This window comes from Heptranchias perlo, chromosome 34 (genome assembly GCF_035084215.1).
Source record: "Heptranchias perlo isolate sHepPer1 chromosome 34, sHepPer1.hap1, whole genome shotgun sequence".
Taxonomy (NCBI): Eukaryota; Metazoa; Chordata; class Chondrichthyes; order Hexanchiformes; family Hexanchidae; genus Heptranchias; species Heptranchias perlo.
The window spans coordinates 2,146,536-2,174,314 of record NC_090358.1 but is presented as its reverse complement, the minus strand read 5'-3'; the positions used below and the strand labels follow the sequence as shown (position 1 = coordinate 2,174,314).

The 27,779-nt window shown below is 41.0% G+C and overlaps 2 protein-coding genes across 3 annotated transcripts in view; one reads left to right on the top strand and one right to left on the bottom strand.

Annotated features, from left to right (window-relative positions):
- Positions 1-6,019: 6,019 nt before the first annotated feature.
- Positions 6,020-27,233, top strand: tipin (timeless interacting protein). 2 transcript variants are annotated; one of them, XM_067971269.1, is made up of 9 exons: positions 6,025-6,125; positions 8,912-9,045; positions 9,642-9,795; positions 13,628-13,721; positions 15,065-15,140; positions 16,734-16,856; positions 21,922-21,985; positions 24,622-24,822; positions 26,813-27,233. In XM_067971269.1, the coding sequence occupies exons 3-9, from the start codon at positions 9,663-9,665 to the stop codon at positions 27,211-27,213; spliced, it is 1,092 nt and encodes a 363-aa protein (XP_067827370.1). In that variant the 5' UTR covers positions 6,025-6,125; positions 8,912-9,045; positions 9,642-9,662; the 3' UTR covers positions 27,214-27,233. The 2 variants fall into 2 exon arrangements, with proteins under 2 accessions (XP_067827369.1, XP_067827370.1); XM_067971268.1 differs by lacking the exon at positions 8,912-9,045 and having other exon boundaries at positions 6,020-6,125.
- Positions 21,951-27,779, bottom strand: part of dis3l (DIS3 like exosome 3'-5' exoribonuclease) — a 51,847-nt gene continuing 46,018 nt past the window's right edge. The window contains exon 18 of the mRNA XM_067971266.1: positions 21,951-22,038. The gene's annotated coding sequence lies outside the window, so the exon portion shown is untranslated. The remainder of the gene's footprint in view (positions 22,039-27,779) is intronic.

The following is a 27,779-nucleotide window of genomic DNA, read 5'->3' as shown; positions in this document are numbered from 1 at the left end:
ATGGAGTTTAATTTAGATAAATGTGAGGTGATGCATTTTGGTAGATCGAATCGGGCCAGGACCTACTCCGTTAATGGTAGGGCGTTGGGGAGAGTTATAGAACAAAGAGATCTAGGAGTACAGGTTCATAGCTCCTTGAAAGTGGAGTCACAGGTGGATAGGGTGGTGAAGAAGGCATTCAGCATGCTTGGTTTCATTGGTCAGAACATTGAATACAGGAGTTGGGATGTCTTGTTGAAGTTGTACAAGACATTAGTAAGGCCACACTTGGAATACTGTGTTCAGTTCTGGTCACCCTATTATAGAAAGGATATTATTAAACTAGAAAGAGTGCAGAAAAGATTTACTAGGATGCTACCGGGACTTGATGGTTTGACTTATAGGGAGAGGTTGGATAGACTGAGACTTTTTTCCCTGGAGAGTAGGAGGTTTAGGGGTGATCTTATAGAAGTCTATAAAATAATGAGGGGCATAGATAAGATAGATAGTCAAAATCTTTTCCCAAAGGTAGGGGAGTCTATAACGAGGGGGCATAGATTTAAGGTGAGAGGGGAGAGATACAAAAGGATCCAGAGGGGCAATTTTTTCACTCAAAGGGTAGTGAGTGTCTGGAACGAGCTGCCAGAGGCAGTAGTAGAGGCGGGTACAATTTTGTCTTTTAAAAAGCATTTGGACAGTTACATGGGTAAGATGGGTATAGAGGGATATGGGCCAAGTGCAGGCAATTGGGACTAGCTTAGTGGTATAAACTGGGCGACATGGACATGTTGGGCCGAAGGGCCTGTTTCCATGTTGTAAACTTCTATGATTCTATGATTCTATAATTTGTAGCTCATGTCTCGCAATTTTTGATCATTTTTTTTTCCTTCACAGAAAGGGTTTGGTAGTAAATCAAAGTGTTTTAAAACAAAGTAAATTTTCACAAGTTTAAAAGCCACAGGCCGCAGCCACTGAGGCAGAGGGGAGTTTGATGTGCCAATGAGCCAAATATCCTTACTGTATTTCACAATGTCCAGGGACATTAAGCAATTTGTTACCTTGTACCAGGTGGCCTAACAATACATCCAAACCTATTGTAATGGGGATTATTCTACTAATGAGAGTCCAGCGTGAGCTGTTTGATGAGAAGGTACACTGGGGAAAGGGATTAGTCAGTTTGGTTGACAAGACAACTGGTGAATCTCTGAATGGGGAAGGAGTTGGAGGAACCACACTTCCACTTCCTGAGAATGCTGGTAGAGAAAAGGAGAAAGAAGATTCGTGTGAGTTAGTGAGGGCCTGGTCTTAACCCAGGAACTGAAGCTAAGATGCAGGTCGGTTTTTAACAGTTAGAAGTTGTCTAGAATGAAAGGTACTGCCAAAGAAAGAGCAAGTCAGCCCAATAAAAGGACAGAGTAGGTGGTTTATAATTTTTTCTCATTTTTTAAAGGAGAAATGAAATTGAGTGAAGAAAGTGAGGGGTTTGTTTATAACTGTTACTTTGTCTGTTTACTCGCTGTCTGTAAAATAAAGCAGTTTAATGATTCAGATCAGATCTTGTCTCACAAAACCTTCTTTCAATCCACCTACTGATTGGAGGAGGAGGCAAAGGAGGGTGCTTGCAAAAGACACGATTGGGGTTCAGGTTACGATAACATTGGGTAGTACAGGCACAATCCTGAAAGCAAGACACTCAGACCACTTACAGGAGTGGTCAGTACTGCTGTACCCAGGAGAATATCGAACGCAGACGCAAAAGTTGTAACACTTCTTTTCCCTCTCTTTGTTTCCCCACGTCATTTTGTTTAATTAATTCATACCAAGATCCACATCGTATCGGACCCCTTTCCTCTCTTTAAATGTTCCTCTCACTACCTTCAACCCTGCAGTACATAAACTTTTACTACATTCCTTTTCCTTGCACTCTATTTAATTCAGTCCTATATTCTCACTATTTTTATAAATGTTCCCTTGCAGTGCATAAACTTTTTGTTAATTTTTCTCTCTCCGTTCCTAGTCCCACTTCATTTATTTTGGAGCTGTTTGCCATTTCATTTAATTGATTCATGTCTAAAATCCTACTCTAATTAATTCCCACTTTTTCTAAGTGTATTTTATTTAATAATTAATTCTGTATCTATATTTCATTAATAATTTCAGAGAAGTGTTTCCTTTCATCACATTGATTTTTAGTAGATTTCACTTTCTCTCAACCTTCCTTTCCCTATTTCCAAACTGTGCAGCACTTTATTTTATTATGTCTTTAATTGCCAAGAAACTTACTCCAATTAATTGAGGCGAAACAGTAAAAGCTGGAAGCACACAGCCAGTCAGTCAACAGTTGCGGAGAAAACAGTCAACATTTTGGGCTGATTTCCACCTTCTTCTCTTTTTGTTTCAGATTTCTAGTATTTTACTTTTTATTTGTACCAGTGAATTAAAACAGTTTTAATAAAGATCTATATGCCACATGCTTCATCTGTCACACTTCCTGTAACAATGAGCAATGCTACAAATCTAAGAAAGAAGTTGCTTTAAATAGCACCTTCCACAACCTCAGAATGTCCCAAATCACTTCACAGCCAATTAATTACTTTTGAAATGTTTTAATGTTGGTAAACACAGCAGCCAATTTGCACACAACAAGGTCCCACAAAGCAATGTTTCAGTGGTAATGGTTGAGTGATAAAAGTTGGCCAGGACACCTTCTTCTTCAAATAGTGCTACGAGACTGTTGACACCTCCATCAATACAACACTCCCTCAGCGCTGCTCTGCCTTGATGCCATTCTCAAGATCTGAAGTAGAGTTTGAACCCAGAACTTTCTAATGCATAAGCAAAAGTGCTACCTTTAAGCCAAATTGACAATTTCCTTGCCGATAGTGCATATCAATTATAAACATCACACTTAGCTCCTGGAATACTTGCCCTAAGAAAATAAGAACATAAGAAATAGGAGCAGGAGTAGGCCATACAGACCCTCAAGCCTGCTCTGCCATTCAATAAGATCATGACTGATCTTCGACTTCATCTCTACTTTCTCGCCCGATCCCCATATCCCTTGATTCCCCTAGAGTCCAAAAATCTATCTATCTCAGCCCTGAATATACTCAACGACTCAGCATCCACCGCCCTCTGGGGTAGTGAATTCCAAAGATTCACAACCCTCTGAGTGAAGAAATTCCTCCTCATCTCACTCTTAAATGGCTAACCCCTTATCCTGAGACTATGTCCTCTAGTTCTAGACTCTCCAACCAGGGGAAACAGCCTCTTAGCATCAATCCTGTCAAGTCCCCTCAGAATCTTCTATGTTTCAATGAGATCACCTCTCATTCTTCTAAACTCCAGAGGATATAGGCCCATTCTACTCAATTTCTCATCATAGTACAGCCCTCTCATCCCAGGAATCAATCTAGTGAACCTTCTTTGCACCGCCTCTAAGGCAAGTATATCCTTCCTTAGGTAAGGAGGCAAAAACTGTAAACAGTACTCCAGGTGAGGTCTCACCAAAGCCCTGTAAAATTGTAGCAAGACTTCCTTACTCTTGTGCTCCAACCCCCTTGCAATAAAGGCCAACAGACCATTTGCCTTCTTAATTGCTTGCTATATCTGCATGCTAACTTTCTGTGATTCTTGTACAAGGACACCCAAATCTCTCTGAACACCAACATTTAATAGTTCCTCACCATTTAAAAAATATTCTGTTTTTCTGTTCTTCCTACCAAAGTGAATAAGCTCACATTTCCCCACATTATACTCCACCTGTCACCTTCTTGCCCACTCACTTAACTTGTCTATATCCCTTTGCAGACTTTTTGTGTCCTCCTCACAGATTACTTTCCTACCTAGCTTTGTATCGTTAGCAAACTTGGATACATTACACTCAGTCCCTTCATCTAAGTCATTAATATAGATTGTAAATAGCTGAGGCCCAAGCACTGATCCTTGCAGTACCCCACTAGTTACAGCCTGCCAACCTGAAAATGACCCGTTTATCCCTACTCTCTGTTTTCTGTCCATTATCCATGGGTCTAGACAGAGTAGATAGAGAGAAACTGATCCTATTGGTGGAAAGGCCAAGAACCAGAGGGCCTAGATTCAAGGTGATTGGCAAAAGAACCAAAGGTGACATGAGGAAAAAAATTTTTTACACAGTGAGTGGTTAGGATCTGGAATGCACTGCCTGAGGGGTTGGTGGAGGCAGATTCAATCATGGTCTTCAAAAGGGAATTGGATAAGTACTCAAAAGGAAAAAATTCGCAGAGCTACGGGGATAGGGCGGGAGGGTGGGACTAGCTGGATTGTTCTTGCATAGACCAGGCGCTGATTTGATGGGCCGAATGGCCTCCTTCCGTGCTGTAACCTTTCTATGATTCTATTACTTCAACCCCATGAGCCCCTATCTTGTGTAACAACCTTTTGATTGGCACCTGATTGAATGCCTTTTGAAAATCCAAATATACAACATCCACTGGTTCCCCTTTATCTACCCTGCTAGCTACATCCTCAACAAATTCTAATAAATTTGTTAAGCACGATTTCCCTTTCATAAAACCATGTTGACTCTGCCTAATCATATTATGATTTTCTAAGTGCCCTGTTACCACTTCCTTAATAATGGATTCTAGCATTTTCCCGACAACTGATGTCAGACTAACTGGCCTGTACTTCGCTGTTTTCTCTCTCCCTCCTTTCTTGATTTTTTTTTAAGAGAGACGTGTCTGGCTTAGGAAACAGTAATTCCAGGTTTTTATGGGAACAGTCTGCTCCTGATCTGCAGCTGGCACTGTTAGAGGAAATTTGTGTGCGGAGCCCTCTGACATTCGTTTGCATGTAATTTATATTTCTATAAAATATTTCTCTTCAAGTAAAGTCATAGAGGAAATTTGGGTGCAGTGCTATTCAGCCACAGAACTGGGTAAAGAGATTAATGTCTGTTTTGCCACTGTCTTTCGCTAGTTTTTCGGGCTGCTATTTAGGACCAAGATGTGGAGATGCCGGTGATGGACTGGGGTGGACAAATGTAAGGAGTCTTACAACACCAGGTTCCTCCAGAGGAAGCTTCCGAAAGCTTGTGATTTCAAATAAAGCTGTTGGACTATAACCTGGTGTTGTACGACTCCTTACATTTAGGACCAAGCCAGAGGAAGATCTACCATTTAAATTACAGGACAGTTGTTGAGCCCTTAGCTCCTGAGATACTTGGATACTCCGCACCCATGAGGACGGCCTCAACCGGGATATTGGGTTCATGTCACGCTACACGTAACCCCACCAGCGGAAAAAAAAGTTATCTGTTTTTAATACAACTGGACATTCTCTCTCTCTCTGCCTTTCGGGTCTCTTTAGGGGTTACGGGGAGCGGGCAGGAAATTGGACATGAATTTAGATTTGAGGTTAGGATCAGATCAGCCATGATCTTATTAAATGGCGGAGCAGGCTCGAAGGGCTGATTGGCCTGCTCCTGCTCCTATTTCTTATGTTCTTTCTCTCTCTGTCTTTGTGATCTGACCCATTGTGTATTCAGTATACTGGGATGTAATGTTTTCCGTGGCTAACCTGTCTGAACACCAACGACACCTTTGATTGCTGTGATCGTCTCCCAGCCTAATATATGCGATGCGTTTTTAGAACCCTTCGCTCACCTGACGAAGGAGGTAAGCTCCGAAAGCTTGTGATTTTCAAACAAAACTGTTGGACTATAGCCTGGTGTTGTAAGATTCCTTACATTTGTCCACCCCAGTCATTTCCACATCATCACTTTATTGATAACTTAGCTGTTGAGTAAGCTGCTGAACTCTACACAACCAGCAAACCTACTGGTGTAGAAGAAAAATAGAATAAAACTACCGAGCATGTTAAATGCTTTCAGTGGGAACACAGTAAACAGGTAAAGAACCGGTCAAACAGCAACTCTGCACAGGAAGGGACAGAATCAAATTTCCCGCGCACGGAGCTGTGACGTTAGAGGGTGGGGGAGGGGAAGTTGGTTTTGATTGGCGGGTGAAGCGGGGGCGGGGTTACCGCTGGAAGGCGGGAGCGCGCACGCGCACGCGCAGCGGTTGTTTGCGAGGGAAAACCGGACGTTTATTGTCCGGTGTGAGGGAAAAAAATAAATAAAACCTCCGTTAAATTATTGTAATTCGGTAAGTTATATTATGTAGAAGCAAATTAATTTACTTTTCCTCAGTCGTGCACTGTGGATGTTTATTTCTTGTTGTTTAAAAAGAATGTTGCACAAGTTTTTTCAGAAATGTATCTTTCTGTTTGGTTTTTTTTATTGAAACTTGTTGCACAAAAATCCGAATTAAAGTCCAGGAGGAGGTGATTCTCGTTATTGTAATACGGTTAAAGCGGTTAGTGGCAGTTTGGAGACGGCGCATGCGCAAAGAGACCGCCTGACCCACGCTGCTAAACAATAAACTTCCAGTTTATGGTCAGGGGTTTGAGAGGAGACAGTATGGAATCTGTTATAGAATCTATTATAGTATCATAGAATCAAACGTAGAACGGTACATCACAGGGGAAGGCCATTCGGCCCATCGTGCCTGTGCCGGCTCTTTGAAAGAGCTATCCAATTAGTCCCATAGCCCTGCAATTGTTTTCCCTTCAAGTATTTATCCAATTCCCTTTTGAAAGTTACTATTGAATCTGCTTCCACCGCCCTTTCAGGCAGCGCATTCCAGATCATAACAATTCGCTGCGTTACTTTTTTTTTTCTCCTGTCGCCTCGGGTTCTTTTGCCAATCACCTTAAATCTGTGTCCTCTGGTTACCGATCCTTCTACTATCCTTATTTACTCTTATCAAAACTCTTTATGATTTTGAACACCTCTATCAAATCTCCTCTTAACCTTCTCTGCTCTAAGGAGAACAACCCCAACTTCTCCAGTCTCTCCACATAACTCAAGTCCCTTATCCCTGGTACCATTCTAGTAAATCTATTCTGCACCCTCTCTTAAGGCTTTCACATCCTTCCTAAAGTGTGGTGCCCAGAATTGAACACAATACTCCATCTGTGGCCTAACCAGTGTTTTGTAAAGGATTAGCATAACTGCCTTGCTTTTGTACTCCATGCCTCAATTAATAAAGCCAGGGGTCCCATATGCTTTTTTTTTTAACCGGCTTCTCATCTTGTCCTGTCACTTTCAAAGATTTGTGTTTGTACACCCCCAGGTGTCCAAGATCCTGTATCTCCCTTAAAATTGTACCATTTAATTTATATTGCCTCTCCTTATTCTTCCTACCAAAATTTATGTGGCAGGTGAAGTATTTATATGGCAACTTACCCATAAAACTTTGTGTTTCATCTCCTAGCAACTAGCATTTCATTTATTTTCAATTTGGGATATTTTAACTTTCCTTATTTGCTACTTTTAATTTTTGCAAATATTTATAGTTTAAAAAATACTTTCCTAGCTGGTGTTCTTGCATTGGTTTAGGCTCAGCTGCTCCATTTGTCTTTGTACCATGTTTGCCCACAAGAGATGTCATCTGTTTGGCATGAGCTATTTTGGTACGGTTTTTAAATATTTTATCTTGGGTTTAATAGCATGATGTGATGTAATTGTGTGACACTTTCTGCAGAGCTGAGCACAATGTCTCAAGGCAAGTTTGTTATGTTGACATAACTTTTAAAATAGACCTGTAACTTGATTTGGGTTTGCTGGTATATATTGAATGATTGGAAAGGAAAAATGTACTTGATGCTAACAAGAATGTAAGTGAGTGGGAAAGGTGAAGATCACCCAGAACTCCTAGCTGACTTGAAAAGCCCCCAGATTAATGAGTTTCCAATTTCAGCTCGACTGCCTCAAGAAATAGATGATGGAGGAAAAATTAGTTTATCCCTTTGCTGCTTGTTACAGAGCAGCATTTACAGAAGCATACCTGAAATGTTTATGTACCCAAGAATGTGGCAAGGAGGAGGTGGGAATTGAGGGATCTGTTTTAATTTTTAAAAGGTTACTGTTAAATAATACCCCAACAATTTAACGGCGTGGTATTGCATTATTGGAAGAAATAGTCCAAAATAAAACACATCGATGGTGTTAACTCTGAGAATACACCTGTAATCTTTCTAAAAAAAAATAAACTTGCCTTGAGCTGTTTGGCCTTTTGATCAAAGCCAACATTATCTAATTTTCGTGGCTGTTGTGAATTTGTACCCTTTCCTCTTTATTGAAGGCAATTGTTGAACTATTGGCCGTGCTTATTTCTAAACTGTTTTACAAATCATGGTTTCCTATTACGTGGCTACTTTTCTATTTTTTATAGTAGTAATTCAGTGATTTCCTGTTGCACTTAGTTGGTAAATAGTGTGTTGTTTACATTAATCAGACTAAATCTCAAGATCCAAATGGCAGTGCCCCTGGGTTAGTGTCCAATTTTTCAACAGTCTGAATAACTGGGTGTTCTTACAGATGACCTTTCATGGAAACTTTGTCCAATGGAAATAACTTTTTAAATTACATCTTAGAGCATCAACAGTAAGGCAGTGCTTTGGATAAGTCCTGGTTTATGTAAGTGACCAGAAATTCAGATCATGATTTTTTTAGCATGTAATATGTTAGGTTGGAATTATAACCTCTTAATCTTCAGTAATCCTAAATTTGTCCGATAAAATTTTAAAAATCAAGCATCTTTGATGTTTTATATCCATCGTTAAACATCCAGTTTAAAAACTGGTGGAACTAACCAAGTAGTTGTTGACTTTAGCCCTGATCATGTATGAATTCTCCCATTTCTTTAAAATAAAGGTAATAAATGAACTGATTGACCAATATAACTCTGGTAGAGCTCCACAATCACTTCTATGGACACCAAGGGCTACATTGACAAGTCAACTTTTATTCCTGTCTCCTAGCAGCTGGTTAGATAGAAGCATTTGAGGAGGCCTGGGAATGACTCGCTTTTTGCTTTGCATTAACTAGGAAATGAGCAGTAAAGAGGAATGCAGTAAAACGATTGCTGCGTGAAATGGGCAATAGAACTTAGGAGCAGTAAGAAGGAGAAGGCAAGTTGTCCTTGGAGGAGGGGGTGGAAATTGAGCTTCCCTTTCAACAACGTGAGTTTAATCTGTAATCCTCTACACAGTAAACCGAGCTTGTTGATTTTTTTTTTCCCCTCTCCTCCAATCTTCTTGTTGGAATTTAGTTCCATGTATGTTCTCTGGTACCTCAGCAAAGTGGCAATTATTCATGTGTGATCATAGACATTGGGTGTCCGCAAGGTAATTAACCCCCAGATCTGATCCTCTCCCCAATGAATGTTGCTGCACTTCTAACAAGTGTTGCTGGACAGCGATCAAGTTGACTTTTTTTTGTTTTTTCCCTTCCCACCTTCCTAACCCAGGAGCACTGAAGCCAGTTGTAGTATCCCTGCTTCTGCCAGACTGGGATCGGTTAACTTGGCACAGATGAGGGACCTTCCTTGGCTGTGAACTGAGTTTCTGTACAATAGAACTTGGTATGAGGGGCAGGCAGAAGAAGGGAATGTAATAATGAGGAACGTTACTTGACCGTGTCTTTTTATTCAAATGTTTTTGGGTGACGATATAATACAGTAACAACATATAAACAAATGCTGGTATAAGACTAACTACTTAACATAATTTCAAACAATATATTTTGTTGACTTTACCATCTTAACCTTTTTGTAAAGTGGATAGGACAAGCTGCTGTGATGAGTGACACTTTGGAAAATGGTTTGTTCGATATCCCTGACTACGATCACTTAGAAGATGAAGCTTTTCCACCTCTTCCTCCTCCATCATCACCTGGGCAAGTGGAATTTGGTGAAGCTTTTGCTAATAGGGGTAAGTCAGCTATTTAAAATTGAACTTTGTTTTGTGGGTAATTTCCGTGGCAGGTAGTATCTGTAATTTTCAGCCTTTTTTGTGAGTCCAATGAGTATCCCGAAAGTAACTTGTTTTTTTCAATTCTTCATAAAGCATTAAATCTCTCCTGTTTTTCTTCCAACTGAGGATAGGACAAAACATAGTACCTGCTTTAGGTTAGAGACTTTGAATGCTGGAAATAAAAATTGTGTTAAATGGAACAGGAGCCTGATACTAGGAAAAAGCTATTCGGCTCATTCAGCCTGCTCAGTCTACAAGAGCATGTGCAATTTATGTTATCAGAGGCCAATTGATCTACTGAGGAGATGGCTTACAATAAGTAAAACTTCAAAAAGTGAACAGTATCATTTCTTCCTAACTTCCAAAAACAATCAAACAAAAACAGCACAATATCAATTTAACATTACAGTCTGTTCGTCCTTGACATTCTGATGGTCCAAATAGGTCTTCAGTCATACGAACATAGGAACAGTAGGCCATTCAGCCCCTCGTGCCTGCTCCGCCATTTGATAAGATCATGGCTGATCTGTGATCTAACTCCATATACCTGCCTTTGGCCCATATCCCTTAATACCTTTAGTTGCCAAAAAGCTATCTATCTCACATTTAAATTTATTGTGTCTTTTAAATATTTGATCAAGTTCTTAAACCTTTAGCCAAGTTACTAACCATGAATCTGTGGAGCTCCTCTTCAGTGAATTAATGAACATCATGTTTCTTTAATATTAATTACTCTTCAGATTGCAGGTCAGAACTCAGGATTAAATTTACAGTAGAATAAGAGGATAGCATGCCGGAAATCCCAAGAAAACTAATATTGAATCGGGGACAGGGGCTCGATAAAATTAACATAAGTAAAGCAACAGTAATGAAGAAAGTAATAGCATTAAAAGTGTGACAAATCCCCAGGACCAGATGGTTTCCATCCCAGGGTTTTAAAGGAAGTAGGTGAGCATATTGCAGATGCCCGAACTATAATCTTTCAAAGTTCTCTAGATTCAGGAACTGTCCCTCTGGATTGGAAAATTGCACATGTCACTCCGATTTTTAAGAAAGGAGAGAGAGGGAAACTAGGCAATTATAAACCAGTTAGCCTAACATCTGTTGTGGGGAAAATGCTGGAGTCTATAATTAAGGATAGGGTGACTGAACACCTTGAGAATTTTCAGTTAATCAGAGAGAGCCAGTATGGATTTGTGAAAGGTAGGTCGTGCCTGACAAACCTGATTGAATTTTTTTAAGAGGTGACTAAAGTAGTGGACAGGGGAATGTCAATGGATGTTATTTATACGGACTTCCAGAAGGCATTTGATAAGGTCCCACAAAAGAGACTGTTGGCTAAGATAGAAGCCCATGGAATAGAGGGAAAAGTGCAGACTTGGTTAGGAAGTTGGCTGAGTGAAAGGCGACAGAGAGTAGGGATAATGGGTAGGTACTCACATTGGCAGGATGTGACTGGTGGAGTCCCGCAGGGATCTGTCTTGGGGCCTCAATTATTCACAATATTTATTAACGACTTAGATGAAGGCATAGAAAGTCTCATATCTAAGTTTGCCAATGACACAAAGATTGGTGGCATTGTAAGCAGTGTAGATGAAAACATAAAATTACAAAGGGATATTGATAGATTAGGTGAATGGAATTCAATGTAGACAAATGTGAGGTCATCCACTTTGGATCAAAAAAGGATAGAACAGGGTACTTTCTAAATGGTAAAAAGTTAAAAACAGTGGATGTCCAAAGGGACTTAGGGGTACAGGTACATAGATCATTGAAGCGTCATAAACAGATGCAGAAAATAATCAAGAAGGCTAATGGAATGCTGGCCTTTATATCTAGAGGACTAGAGTACAAGGGGGCTGAAGTTATGCTGCAGCTATACAAAACCCTGGTTAGACCGCACCTGGAGTACTGTGAGCAGTTCTGCGCACCGCACCTTCGGAAGGACATATTGGCCTTGGAGGGAGTGCAGCGTAGGTTTACTAGAATGATACCCAGACTTCAAGGGTTAAGTTACGAGGAGAGATTACACAAATTGGGATTGTATTCTCTAGAGTTTTGAAGGTTAAGGGGTGATCTGATCGAAGTTTATAAGATATTAAGGGGAACAGATAGGGTGGATAGAGAGAAACTATTTCCACTGGTTGGGGATTCTAGGAGTAGGGGGCACAGTCTAAAAATTAGAGCCAGACCTTTCAGGAGCGAGATTAGAAAACATTTCTACACACAAAGGGTGGTAGAAGTTTGGAACTCTCTTCCGCAAACAGCAATTGATACTAGCTGAATTGCTAAATTTAAATCTGAGATAGATAGCTTTTTGGCAACCAAAGGTATTAAGGGATATGGGCCAAAGGCAGGTATATGGAGTTAGATCACAGATCAGCCATGATCTTATCAAATGGCGGAGCAGGCTCGAGGGGCTGAATAGCCTACTCCTGTTCCTATGTTCCTATGTAAATACCTGCCTTTTCTGTGGTAAGGTCAGTCAGAGAATGCAGGCAAACTGATTCCTGTGTTAGCAATATATCTTCCATGGATAAACAGAAGTTAGAAATAAGCTAAAGTTGAAGAAGAGATCATATGGAACCTATAACTATGATAAAATAAGAAACTATTGCATCTTTTAAGGGACAATTGGGTAAATATTTGAAGAAGAGGAAGATGAAAGATTTTGGGGAGAAAGCAGGGCAGTGGGATTAGTTTTGGATTGATATAGAGCTATGGGGAGAGTGGGGCAGTGAAATTAGTTTTGGATTGATACAGGACTATGGGGAGAGCGGGCCAGTGGGATTAGTTTTGGATTGATACAGGACTATGGGAAGAGCGGGGCAGTGAGATTCGTTTTGGATTGCTCTAGCAAAGAGCTGGCACAGATACGGTGGGTGAATGGCCTCCTTTTGTGTTGTTAATGTCTATGATTCTATCATTAAGTCCTTGTGTTGTTGTACGAGTAAGAATTATTGTCTGTGGGCCTTGGACTAGGGCTGCCACCAGCCACACTTTGGACTGGGGAGTCAGTTTTTCAGTGGGTTGTCTAAAAGCTTTAAAAATGTAAATCAGACACAAGGGGATTAAAATCGTGTTATCCAGTATTGCTAATTAAGGTGTTTGTATGGAGGTTAATATCTTCTTCTAAATAGTGGACAAAGGAATTTCACACAAATATGCTAATTTGTTAATTGTTAATACTGCACATCATTTCAACCCAAATACTTGTCTTTTTTAAGTCCATTTTTCTACTTCAATGTCTCATGATGTGGAGGGATTAATGAGTAAGGTCATTAATGTTTTAAATTCATTTGAATAATTGACAAAATAAAATGTAGTATTTCAGCCATGATCCTAGCTCCTGCTCCTTGGGAAATCTAAAACTGAACAAGTGCAGCCTCACCATCACCTTGTAGCAGTGTGGGCCCATGTTATATCACCATTACTCTTTTCAAAAATAGAACCATGCAGTAACTGAAAATTTCAACCTGCTTCTTGGTTTGTGTACAGTTACACTCAGGATTTGCCGTGCAGTATTACAACAATGCATAGTGTTTTAACAGATGTTAGACCGTTTCTTAGTTTTCTTTATATAAGGGAGAAAATAGTAAGGAATTTCTCTGGTAAAGCCAGGAGAAAACTCAGATCAGGTAAGAACATAAAAGGTACATGTTTTTCTTGAGTGATTGCAAATAGTTGAACTTTGACTCTGTTTCTTCGATCATAATGTTAGTAGCACCTTAAGATGAGCTAATTTGTTCTTGCACAAAATTAATTCCTCTGTACTTTTTTGTCTTTTCAGATGAGGAAGGCAGACAAGAGGGAACTCAGTCCAAAGAGCCTGTGGTTCTCAGGAAAGGAGTAAAAAGACCACGACCTAAACTGGATGCTCAGCGGTAATTTAACATTTTGAACATTACTGAAGTGGGTGTTTTGCTTCCTGTGACCAATGTTGTGGCCTGAACCAGTTCCCAGGCAGTGCTTGATACAATGAGGAAACTTGGTGGAATCACTATATATTATCAATGACTAGACCTTAACTCTCTGTGGCTGAAGGTTAGTTCTGTTTTCATAAAAAATAAAGTACCAGGTGGAGCAATAAAAATAATATTAAAAAAAAAGTTGAACTGCCAGTAAAAATCCTCAGCATTAAGCTGCGTGCCCAGGTATTTAGGGGAATAGGGCATCGGAACTAGCATTTTTGCAGCCACATGTAATTATGGAGCTGCAGAACATAAGTTTACACTCTTATGCTGTTCAAAGAGGTTAGAAACTTGCCCCAGAGGGAGGAAACATTTGATGAAGGTGCTCTTGTACATTTGCTAGCTGCTGCACTGAAAGAAGCTTTGGAGCAACTGATCCGTGTACTCAGAATGGCATGGGGTGTTTCTTTTTCTTGCCAATTGTCTCCCTTCCCCATCTCTCCTAAAGGCATCTACTATTAGTATGGAAGATTAAGGGGTGATCTAATTGAGGTGTTTAAGATGATTAAAGGATTTGTTAGGGTAGATGGAGAGAAACTATTTCCTTTGAGGGGGAATCCTGAACAAGGGGGCATAACTTTAAAATTAGAGCTCGGCCGTTCAGGGGTGATGTCAGGAAGCATTTCTTCACACAAAGGGGAGTGGAAATCTGGAACTCTCTCCCCCAAAAAGCTGTTGAGCCTGGGAGTCATTTGAAAATTTCAAAACTGATATTGATAGTTTTATTAGGCATGGGTATTAAGGGATATGGAACCAAGGTGGATAGATGGAGTTAAGATACAGATCAGCCATGATCTAATTAAATGGTGGAACAGGCTCGAGATGGTAAATGGCCTACTCTATTTCTTGGGCTGCAGTTGTCTAAATGGCCATTATCCACATGCGAGCCTTGACAGTAAGTATTGGCAGGCTATTTGGCTGTTGGTAGGCATCACAGCCCAGTCAGCTCTTGCCCATTTGTTATTGTGTGCAATTTCAGCAGAAGTTACTGGATAGTGATTAGCTGTGGGGTCCTTGGGGAGGAGATTTCTGAATACCAGTTCTGTTGTGATCTTCTGAAGAAATGAAATGTTGAACTTTTGCAAAGATCTTCTGACTTCATGTAACTTTGTCACCTTGTGCTTGGGTTGCGTTCTGGGTTTAACTGTAGACATTGTGCACCGTGAGGTATACAGTCTTTTACAGATCTGTTTTTGAGTTCTAGTACGACTACTTGAGATCTGAGTTTTATTAAATCATTTTTTTATATATAAAAGATTGACTTCAGATCGTGGATTGCCAGCCTTACGGAATTTGTTCAATGATGTCCGATTTAAAGGCAAAGGACATGAGGTAAGCTAGAAGAATAAAGGTCCCTCTACTCTGCCCCACAAATATCCCTTCAATTTCAGTCCTTGGAAGAGCACCCCCTCCTGTATCAATGTGATATTTCTCACATCCACCACCCTTGTGGGACCTTTGAACAAGATTGCCGATTTTCGATTTCTCTGTCGCACCATTTATGCACTCTATCTTGATATGATACCAGTTGGCAAACTCATTGAAGATGTAACTTCTTTTTCTCTCGCTCCAGTCCTCCTTTCTTGAAGCATTGACTCCTTGTAGCGGGGCAGTTCCTCGGGAGCCTGTCATCCTTTGGTACCTTGACCATGGGGTTGTTATTTATGCAAGGCTTGACAGGCTAGTTGACTGCAGAGCATAGCACTCTGGGAAATAGCAGCACAAACCACACTGACACCAATATAGAAGCTCAATGAGCTGCCATCGGGAGTGCGGGTTAAGCATGTTTAAAGAAACGTTTATTCATACTGATCCTTTTGCGGATGCAAATGCAGTTTTATAAATCTTTTGAGCTCCTGACTATTTCATGAATATTTATATTGATGGACATGTTGGATAATTGGAACAGAGACAGTTATCATGAGTCATGAGTCTTGCCTGACTTAACTGCCCAGAAACTTGAGTGCCAAATTTTGTGCAGAATTCAATATATTGGTTTGGCTTCATTTTTTATTAATTTGAAGTTGACAAAGGAGCACTGATCCCTTTGCATTCCGGTACACTATTATGAAACATGCTGCCTCAATTACTGTTATAGGCAATTTGCTTCTTGGGTTGGGTTACACATGACCTTTTTATTCTATAAAGTTTTTAAAAAATTAATGAATACCACAATGATTGTTTCTAACATATGCCACTGCCGAATGAATTTATTCATTTCATGCTGGCAGCGGTGTGCAATAGAGCAGATGCACTGTGCACAGTGATGTGTAGTCCTGGACTGCACAATGTGAATGGGCATACATTATAGTGACAAAGCAGAGTGGATTTTATTAATCAAAACAGAGTGCTGTGAATCTGAAGCAGATCAGCATCTGAAAGACAAAGCTGGGTTAACATTTTGTCTGAGGCAGTTCATTAGAACGCTTGAGTTTTCACCTGGAACATTAACCTATCTTTTGTTGTAAACAATTTTACAACACCAAGTTATAGTCCAGCAATTTTATTTTAAATTCACAAGCTTTCGGAGGCTTCCCCCTTCGTCAGGTGAACGATGTGAAATGAAGTCCTCGAAATGAAATGATTTGATTTCGAGGACTTCATTTCACATCGTTCACCTGACGAAGGGGGAAGCCTCCGAAAGCTTGTGAATTTAAAATAAAATTGCTGGACTATAACTTGGTGTTGTAAAATTGTTTACAATTGTCAACCCCAGTCCATCACCGGCATCTCCACATCATGACTATCTTTTGTTGAGATACACAGTGTCAGTGCCTGTTAGTTGATGTCTGTCAATCTTCAGTGAGAGATGCTGGTGGGCAGAGAATCGTCCCCCTGACCTGAAGTGCATTTCTGACATTGGTTTTTAATCCTATATATAGTTTCATATAATATGTTGTTTTTATTCTCCTCCCTCCTGTTAAGAGTGAAGATGTGAAGACTCTCCTTAGACACATGGAACATTGGGCTCATAGGCTGTACCCTAAATTACAATTTGAGGAGTTCATCGACAAAGTAGAGTCCTTGGGTGGTAAAAAAGAAGTTCAGGTAACTTTTCAATATTGTAGGTTTCAATTTTCTCTCCCCTTCCCACCCCGATTGGGATGAAATTGTTTCAGAAAATAGATTTCTAAAACAATTGATAGCCATATAACGTTTATATTTGGCAAGAAACACTGAATGGGATTGCTTCAAAAAGGTGTCGGGTATGAGAAAATCTGTTCCAGTATTGCCTATGAGTTAATGTTGGTTAGTGAGTGATGTCGGTAGAATTGTTCCTATGCTGACAACCTACAGCACAGCCTAGCACTCTGTTGGCAAGGGGAAGGAAGAAGCGATGCAATAATAATACTAATCACGTGATACTGTTCACATTCAGTCCCTACATCTGTATCCTGTGTTTGCAAGTTCCTGCTTGGCTCAGTGGTTTCTGAGTCAAAAGATCGTGCGTTCAAGCCCAACTGCAGATCTAGAGCACATAATCTGGGCTGATACTTAAATACAATATAAGGGAGTGCTGCATTGTCAGTGGTGCAGTTTTTCAGATGAAACATTAAACTGAGGCTCTGACTGCCTGTTCAGGTGGACAAAAAAGATCTCATGGCATTATTCGAAGGAGAGCAGGCTAGTTCTCTGAGTCCAAGCCAATGTTTATCCCTTAGCCAGCACCACTAAAATAGATTAATTGGCTCATTGCTGTTTGTAGGACCTAGCTGTGTGCATTTTCCTACATAAGATAGTTAATTTAAGAACGTAAGAAATAGGAGCAGGAGTAGGCCATACGGCCCCTTGAGCCTGCTCCACCATTCAGTCAGATCATGGCTGATCTTCTACCTCAACTCCACTTTCCTGCCTGATCCCCATGTCCTTTGATTCGCCTAGAGTCCAAAAATCTACCTATATCAGCCTTGAATATACTCAACGACTCAGCATCCATAGCCCTCTGGGGTAGAGAATTCCAAAGATTCACAACCCACTGAGTGAAGAAATTCCTCCTTATCTCAGTCTTAAATGGCTGATCCCTTATCTTGCGACTATGCCCTCTAGTTCTAGACTCTCCAGCCAGGGGAAACAACCTCTCAGCATCTACCCTGTCAAGCCCCCTCAATCTTATGTTTCAGTGCGATCACCTCTCATTCTTCTAATCTCCAGAGAGTACAGGCCCATCCTACTCAATCTCGCCTCATAGGACAACACTCTCAACCTAGGAATTAATCTAGTGAACCTTTATTGCACCGCCTCTAAGGCAAGTATTCCTCAGATAAGGAGACCAAAACTGTACACAGTACTCCAGGTGAGGTCTCGCCAAAGCCCTGTACACTCTGTTGGCAATACTTGTGAGTATTTCCAGGTCTCTGCCAATTTAGTCATTTATGGGTGTCTAAAATAGTTGCCATTTGCTGGTATGTTTGTCAACTCTTTTCATATTTCTTGACATTGGGTATAATTACAAACAACAGGGCCATACAAGTCCAATCTGCAGTCTACAAAATCCTTTCTGCTCTTGATGTGTGTTTACTATGAAGCGCATTAACTGGCTGGGGTGACTTATTTAGAATTTCCCCCTCCTTTGATAAACCAACCTGGCACTGCTTGGTATGATTTTGAATGTGGTGGAATGGGATTCTTGCATGCTAACTTTTTGGTGCCAGTGATTTTAGCTGTGTAGTTGAGACTCTAAGCTACTCCCATGGTTAGAAAGGGAAATTTGTTCGGGTACTGCATCATTTTCTTTACATTCTAATGTTTTAACAAGAACAGCTGGCCAAAGGGAGTAATTAATTACGATTGGAGGGGATCTTATTCTTCTATTATATGAGGTTGCAGTTGATCTGGTTTTGTTTTCGTCCATACAAAGAGGTTGTCAGTTTTTGTAAGGGTACGGTAGCATAGTGGTTATGTTACTGGACTAGTAATCCAGAGGCCTGGACTAAAATCCAGAGTCATGAGTTCAAATCCCGCCATGGCAGCTGGCGAATTAAAAAATTCAATTAATTAATTAAATTCAATGAATTAAATAAAAAAATCTGGAATTAAAATACTAGTATCAGTAATGATGGCCATGAAACTACCGGATTGTCGTAAAAACCCACCTGGTTCACTAATGTCCTTTAGGGAAGGAAACCTGCCGCCCTTACCCGGTCTGGCCTATATGTGACTCCAGACCCACAGCAATGTGGTTGATTCTTAATTGCCCTCTGAAATGGCCTAGCAAGCCACTCAGTTGTAAAAATCTCGCTATGAAAAGTCATAATAAGAATAAAACCGGACGGACCACCCGGCACCGGACACGACAACGGCAAGGTCCTCCTTACTAACATCTGGGGACTTGTGCCAAAATTGGGAGAGCTGTCCCACAGACTAGTCAAGCAACAGCCTGACATAGCCATACTCACAGAATCATATCTTTCAGCCAACGTCCCAGACTCTTCCATCACCATCCCTGGGTCTGTCCTGCCGGTGGCGGTACAGTGATATACAGTCAGGAAGGAGTGGCCCTGGGAGTCCTCAACATTGACTCTGGACCCCATGAAATCTCATGGCATCAGGTCAAACGTGGGCAAGGAAACCTCCTGCTGATTACCACCTACCGTCCTCCCTCAGCTGATGAATCAGTCCTCCTCCATGTTGAGCACCACTTGGAGGAAGCACTGAGGGTAGCAAAATGTACTCTGGGTGGAGGACTTCAATGTCCATCACCAAGAATGGCTCGGTAGCACCACTACTGACTGAGCTGGCCGAGTCCTGAAGGACATAGCTGCTAGATTGGGCCTGCGGCAGGTGGTGAGCGAACCAACACGAGGGAAAAACTTACTTGACCTCATCCTCACCAATCTACCTGTCGCAAATGCATCTGTCCATGACAGTATTGGTAGGAGTGACCACCGCACAGTCCTCGTGGAGATGAAGTCCCGTCTTCGCACTGAGGATACCATCCAACGTGTTGTGTGGCACTACCACCGTGCTAAATGGGATAGATTCAGAACAGATCTAGCAGCTCAAAATTGGACAGCCAGGAGGCGCTGTGGGCCATCAGCAGCAGCAGAATTGTATTCCAGCACAATCTGTAACCTCATGGCCCGGCATATTTCTCACTCTACCATTACCAACAAGCCAGGGGATCAACCCTGGTTCAATGAGGAGTGTAGAAGAGCATGCCAGGAGCAGCACCAGGCATACCTAAAAATGAGGTGCCAACCTGGACTACATGCATGCTAAACAGCGGAAGCAACATGCTATTGACAGAGCTAAGTGATTCCACAACCAACGGATCAGATCAAAGCTCTGCAGTCCTGCCACATCCAGTTGTGAATGGTGGTGGACAATTAAACAACTAACGGGAGGAGGAGGCTCTGCAAACATCCCCATCCTCAATGATGCCGGAGTCCAGCACGTGAGTGCAAAAGACAAGGCTGAAGCGTTTGCAACCATCTTCAGCCAGAAGTGCCGAGTGGATGATCCATCTCAGCCTCCTCCCGATATCCCCACCATCACGGAAGCCAGTCTTCGGCCAATTCGATTCACTCCACGTGATATCAAGAAACGGCTGAGTGCACTGGATACAGCAAAGGCTATGGGCCCCGACAACATCCCAGCTGTAGTGCTGAAGACTTGTGCTCCAGAACTAGCTGCGCCTCTAGCCAAGCTGTTCCAGTACAGCTACAACACTGGCATCTACCCGACAATGTGGAAAATTGCCCAGGGATGTCCTGTCCATAAAAAGCAGGATAAATCCAATCCGGCCAATTACCGCCCCATCAGTCTACTCTCAATCATCAGCAAAGTGATGGAAGGTGTCGTTGACAGTGCTATCAAGTGGCACTTACTCACCAATAACCTGCTCACCGATGCTCAGTTTGGGTTCCGCCAGGACCACTCGGCTCCAGACCTCATTACGGCCTTGGTCCAAACATGGACAAAAGAGCTGAATTCCAGAGGTGAGGTGAGAGTGACTGCCCTTGACATCAAGGCAGCATTTGACCGAGTGTGGCACCAAGGAGCCCTAGTAAAATTGAAGTCAATGGGAATCAGGGGGAAAACTCTCCAGTGGCTGGAGTCATACCTAGCACAAAGGAAGATGGTAGCGGTTGTTGGAGGCCAATCATCTCAGCCCCAGGACATTGCTGCAGGAGTTCCTCAAGGCAGTGTCCTAGGCCCAACCATCTTCAGCTGCTCCATCAATGTCCTTCCCTCCATCATAAGGTCAGAAATAGGGATGTTCGCTGATGACTGCACAGTGTTCAGTCCTCCCAAACCAGCGACCTCTACCATCTAGAAGGACAAGAGCAGCAGGCACATGGGAACAACACCACCTGCACGTTCCCCTCCAAGTCACACACCATCCCGACTTGGAAATATATTGCCGTTCCTTCATTGTTACTGGGTCAAAATCCTGGAACTCCCTTCCTAACAGCACTGTGGGAGAACCGTCACCACACGGACTGCAGCAGTTCAAGAAGGCGGCTAACCACCACCTTCTCGAGGGCAATTAGCGATGGGCAATAAATGCTGGCCTCGCAATAAAAAAAACATTCAGGGCTGCTGTCTTTTCTCCGCCCTTGATCTTTCTTTAGATAGGGAATTCAGTAGCTGGGTCTCTGAATGCTGTTCTATTCACACTCACTGTGTATCGTATGGTGCAAACCTTCCCGTAGTTGTGTCCGTCTTTTGATTTCTCTCACTTGTCCACAAATCTTGCGTCCTGTTATCATGATTTTTGGTCATGCTTTTCTGTCAACATTTAACATTGTAAATTGCTGTGTCAACATTTCCCATTCACTTTTGCCAGCCATTAGGTGGCTCTGTGGAGTGGGGTCTCCCAATTCCATTGCCATCTTTGTGTGTGTGTGTGTGTGTGTGTATATTTTAATTCATTAACTGACCATGGGCAACACATACGGCAATCTCCTAGTATGTACTATCATAATTTTAGAGTTTCGTTGTATTTTCTCATTTTTACTTGTTACAAATCCACAATACTTCCTAAAATAAAATCAAAGTACTGGAATCACTCAGCAGGTGAGGGGTAGCATCTGTGGAGAGAGGAGACAGGGTTAAAGTTTCGGGTCAATTTCCTTTCCTACATTTTATACTCACCATTTTTATATTCCAGACCTGCTTGAAGAAAATTCGACTTGATATACCCATTACTCATGAAGACTTTATTTCTAACGAAGGCAAGTGCTCTTTTCAGATCTTTGTTCACAATCTTTTTGGAAGCTTTGTGCTCCTACAGACGGGACAAATAATAGGAAAGAATTTGAGAGATTAATCTGTTTTTAGACAAAATTTACTGTTGATTCTAAGGTTAAATTATACCTGATGCTGAGGCTTTTTCAACTGTATCATTAACTTTGTTTTTATAATTCAGATCTTTGCTTGTTCCATTTCAGAGTAAAATCCAATCATTTGTCTATAATTCACGGCCATTTTTTGGGGGTTGGGGCATCAATGGAATCATTCTGGATTTCCTTTTTCATGAATGACAGAAGGGTGGGCAGTTCTAGGTTGCAAATCTTGTAATGACTGATTATAGTGTGCTGCTTTTTCCTTTTTGATTTTAGTGGTGTAATGTAATTTCCTGCCTGGAATAAATCACCTTCTGGGATATCCAGAAGGGTGTATTGGAACTCCACTCAGTCCTGCTCTCTGCAGAGTGTGAAAGATGTGGTTGTTCAGTTGTTTACACCGTTTAGCGATGCAGCCAGAGTCCGCCGCATTGATTCTGGTGACCTCTACAATGTTTCTACAGGTTTTAATTAAATACTAAAATATTGTCATTTTAAGAGTCATCTTTCTCCTCCACTTTCTTTCCCCCCCACATTACTGTTTGTGCGACCTTGCAATGCAGACATTGGCTGCCACCTTTTCTTACATGTGACTACACTTCAAAGAGTAATTCATTGGCTTTTTGATATTGCAAGGTTGTGAAAGGAACTACGTAAATACAAGTTCATGGTGTAGAAGGAAGAAAAGACCATTGAGTCCTCGTTTATTTTAAGTTATTCTTGCCTTAATGCCAAGCTCCTATCCATTCTAAGGTTCAATTAGGACTAATAATCTTTGTACTAGTAACTGCAAAGTAACACATTTTGCTTTACACAAAACATGTTTTATTTTTTATTTACTACTTGTATATGGAATTAGAGTTGCTCAGTTTTGATGACCATGTGTCTGTAATCATATAGAAATTTGTCTTGCCAATTTTGTACCTTTTGCTGCTCTTCTGTGCCAAGGACAATGACTGGTGATAGGCTACAGCTCCACGGGTGCCACTAACTTGGTTAAGTGGCCAGGTCCTCCTTCGCGTGTAACCTAATTAGTGGCTCAACTGTCGAGGGTATTACAAGTGAGGCTGTAGCTGTCCAAGTGCACGTTTTCATCAGGTGTCACTGAGTATTAATCAAACTAAAGCATCCCAGCTGCTTTTAAATGATTGGCAAACGCCATGCTAAGTTTTTATATAATTATTCACTCAACAGATGTACACAAAGCATGCAGGGCCTGGTATGAAGATAGTCCTGGTGTGTATTTTTTCACTTTTAAAAAGAGAATCTGCCAATTTTCTCCCTCTGCTCCTGAAAGAATGACACTCAAAAGGTGATGGGAGCCTTCTGGTAATCTTCTGGTAACTTGCCTCAAGTGGCCATTTTGTGTGTTGCCTAGACAGTAAGGGTAAGAAGACTATTCAGCTGTGGGTAGTATAGGGCCAAGCCTGATCTTGCATAGAAATTGCAACATGGAAATAATGTGGAGATGCCGGTGATGGACTGGGGTCGACAAATGTAAGGAATCTTACAACACCAGGTTATAGTCCAACAGTTTTATTTGAAAATCACAAGCTTTCGGAGGCTTTCTCCTTCGTCAGGTGATTTTCAAATAAAACTGTTGGACTATAACCTGGTGTTGTAAGATTCCTTACAACATGGAAATAGATATGTTTGACCCAACTAGTATGTGCTGTTTATCCTCCATATAAGTGTGCCCATATATCTTTATTTCCCTTTCCTATCTAACTAATTCTTAAATGTTAACATGGTCTTTGCTTCGATCACTAACTGGTAGTGCATTCAAGTCTCATAGCCTTGTTCTTTAAAAAAAAAAGTTTCTCCTGCCCTCTGCTCCAAGTCTCTTGCATTTAGTCTTGTATCTACATCCCCTTGTATGATCTTGTCTGACATGAACACTTGCCAGCAGGAATCACTGCATTGTGATGAGTGAGAACCCTATTTTTTTCCCCTTTCCTACCCAGCCCAAGGGAATTGAGACCAACTGGACCATCCAAAATACTGTCCTGTCTGAGAACCAGTAACTCCGCACAGAACAGGCATCAAACCTGGGATTTGTTTTTGTCTTTGTGGCTTAATGTACACTAGCACTGTCTCTACCCACCAAAGGTTTAAGGGAAGCCAGTATTACAATTTCTGTTTCTACCCTCTCCTGTAGGCACCAGGTACCCCCTGGTACCTCTCTAAATGGCCATTATTAATGTCTAAATCTTGAGAATAAGTGTCTGTGGGCTATTCAGTCTGAGGGCATCACGGCCAAGTCCAGTGCTGTCCTAATCCATTTACACACATTCTCATATTCTCTTTTCTCTCTCCCCTCCACCTTATTGAATAGGAACCTTTTTGTTTAAGTTAACTCATCACAGACAGGGACTGAATTAAGACTTTCCTGGTCTCTAATTCAGCTAGTTACTGGATAAACACACAGAGGTATCAGGAGTATTATTATTTCACTTTTGAGTGCTATGATAAATTGACACAAAACCAAAATCTTGTTTTGAAGTAACAAATATTTGTAATTTCAGTTGTGGAGAATGATGATGGCCTCCAAATTGATAACTTAGAAACTTCATTCAATGCAATGCCAAGTCAGCCAGCTGCAGAATCAACTCCTAGTTCAAGCGCACTCTCTGAGGAGCAACGGTTTAGGATTGAAAGGAACAAACAGCTTGCACTTGAGAGACGACAAGCAAAACTCCAGTCGACAAATCAAACGTCCTCCAATGGTAATTACTAAATGGAATTTACTACAGGCAACCAACTTCAATTTCCATACTGAAGCAAATCAAAGTACAGTAACTTAAATCTGAATTAAAGAGGAGGAAGAGTGAGACTTCCATCTCTGCAAAATCTGCCTTGAAAAGCACACAACCACTATCTAATGCATTGTGGAGAAATGGAAAACAGCAACCTCCGTGTGCTTCCTTATCACTTGTTCCATTACGTAGTGATTTAAGGTGTGGCTTAAATTTAAGGCACTGGTCAAATGTGATTCCTGCTGCTCGGGCCCATGAAGTTGTTTGGCTTCTTATAATAGCTTTTTTTTTTAAAAAGCAAAATACACAGAACCTAATTTTAACCACTTTAAAATCTGTTACTGCTTCCCCCCCATCCCTGCTCCAGTAGGTTCCCTGCTTTTTCAGCCAAGAGGGAGATTTGAAGTTTCAGCGACTGCCCGAAACATACTGTGCTAATTTAAACCATGTTCAGTGCCATGTTTGTTTCTCATGACTGAGATATTTACATTGTTTGAATTTGCAGTTTTTCCCTTTATGAAATTTAGTTGAGCACATTCTCCTAAGATTTGAGTTTGGGCTTAAGGGAAAAAGTGGCTTCTGGTATTTTTGTGCGTCTAATTAAACAAAGATTTAGGTTCTGTAAATCTGATATACCATACGTTCATCACTGGTATGTCGCTACGACATACCAGAGTTGTATAATAGGATGCCATATTTATACAAGAACAATGCTGAGAAACTATAGTATTTCACACTCATCAGCTATTCTTCTGTGCTCATCAATGGAATAGAGCCTGGGGCTCTTCTGGCATCTAGTTATCACTAGATGTCTACAGGACTATTGGAGTTCAGCCAGATGTTATGTTTTCCCCTACAATGTGCCAAAAGTATGCCTTGACCCTCAAGAAAACTGTTCAACAGGAGATATGTTCCCGCTAAGAACTAGATTAGTAGCGTCTGCTCAATGGTAGTGCTTTCTCCTCTGAGTCAGAAGTTTGTGGGTTCAAGCCCTTCTCCAGAGACTTGAGCTCATAAGCCAGGCTGACACTCCAGGGCACTACTGAGGGAGTGCTGCACTATTGGAGGGTGCCGTCTTTTGGATGACTTGTTAAACCGAGGCCCTATCTGCCTTCTCAGGAGGACGTAAACCATCCCATTGCACTATTCGAAGACATCTCTCCAGTGCCCTGGCCAACATTTATCTTTCAAACAACAACACCAAAACAGATTAACTTGGCCATTATTTCATTGCTGTTTGTGGGACCTTGCTGTGTACAACTTAGCTGCTGCATTTCCTACAACACTTCAAAAGTAATTTATTGACTGTGAAGCGCTTTGGGTCGTTCTGAGATTGTGAAAGGCGCTATATAAATGCAGGTTCGTTCTTCAGGTTATGGCTGCTGAGGTTTTTTTAATGTAGAACCTTTTCAGACAACCCAACCCTTTGGATTTGCCTCAAGTTTCAGAAGAGAGGTTTTTTGCCAATCAAAGTGATACCCGGTCTTGATTTCTGTAGATCTGAGTTTGTGTGTTTCGTCAATTCTTATCAGTAAACTCTTACCCCATCTTTTTAAATTGTGATAAAGTACTGCATAGCTATACTATAGAGATCAGGGGCTGGAATAAAATTCCACCATGTTGCCACATCTCCATTTTTTTCAAACCTTGTTCAGCTGCTCTCCAAAAATGCTAATTACCCCTCCCTAGACTGTTTGTTTATGGTGTAGCATTCAAACAATAATGGTTGTGCTTCTTCAAAGATGTAGCTTGCTGTTGAGATAATCCTGCATAGCCAACAGTGTCAGTTCCCAGCTGAGAACAAGTAAAAGGGTATTTTATGGAATTGGAAAGACTGTACCATTGGAGCTATCTGTCTGCCAGTACTTTGTGCTATAGTTTGTTAGAGGTTAAAATGCTGTAGATTATTCATGCATGCATGAATGAATAAGTTTGTCAAAGTTTCCCCATTGTGTTTCAGATCTAGGTGATTCTCAGTCCTTGAGTCAGTCCGTAGAACCAAATCAAACCAAGATGTTGAGAGATCCTGACGATATATTTGAAGATCTAGATGTAGAAAATATAGAAGTTTTGAAAGAAGTAACCAAAACTGAATCTTCTAAACAAGTTCAGGAACTTCAACCTCCAACAGAAGTAGATCTTGCTGTGGAAACTCTAGAAGACTTTACTGAGGTAACCAATACAATTGATTCTTCTAAACCAACACACGAGTCTGAAACCACAATAGAAGACAATGATTCTTCCAAACTCAATCCAGAACCAGCAACAGAAGTGAAGAATCTGTCCATGGAAATGTTAACTGAAACAACATATGTTTCCCAACCAATTCAGGAGCTAGAAACCACCACAGTTGTTGATTAAACATATTTTTGTGGCCTTAAGACATGCTGGTGCTTACAACTTGAGGTTCTTTTTGTTTTGCAAGTGGAATGGATATGTGACACTGAAATTAATGGAGTGGAGAATTTGAGAGCCAGGTTTGTTTTGGTTGTACAGTATTGGACTGGGTAGAGATATTCAAACTCTATACTCATAACAATTCTGAATTATCACCAGTGCAAAGGGTGTTTGTATACTCCTAACAGAGGGTGGATTCATGCCACAAGTTTAGCATCGGTGTGAAAAATTCAGCTTTGCAGCTATGCTAAAGGTGCAATCTGATGCTACATTTGTAGTTTAAGTACATCCTAACTTGATATAATACAAAACTAAATTTAAGATCACTGTCTAAGGGTTGTTACTAGTGTCTTCAGTGCATTGGTACCAATATAATAGAGGGGAAAAGAATCAGACTGAAACTAATCTCATTTTAAAAAAAAACACTGGGCTGTTGCAGGTGTTATATAACTCCAAATACTCTTTAATTTTTCCAAACTTGGACTGTACTTGAATATTTTTTGTTCCCTACTGAAAACTTTCAAAAAATG

Coding starts and splice junctions, on each gene's coding strand:
- tipin (XM_067971268.1), top strand. CDS start 9,663: ATGAGTGACACTTTGGAAAATGGTTTGTTCGATATCCCTGACTACGAT. Junction 13,722..15,064: donor CCTAAACTGGATGCTCAGCG/GTAATTTAACAT, acceptor TATATATAAAAG/ATTGACTTCAGATCGTGGAT. Junction 24,823..26,812: donor AAATCAAACGTCCTCCAATG/GTAATTACTAAA, acceptor ATTGTGTTTCAG/ATCTAGGTGATTCTCAGTCC.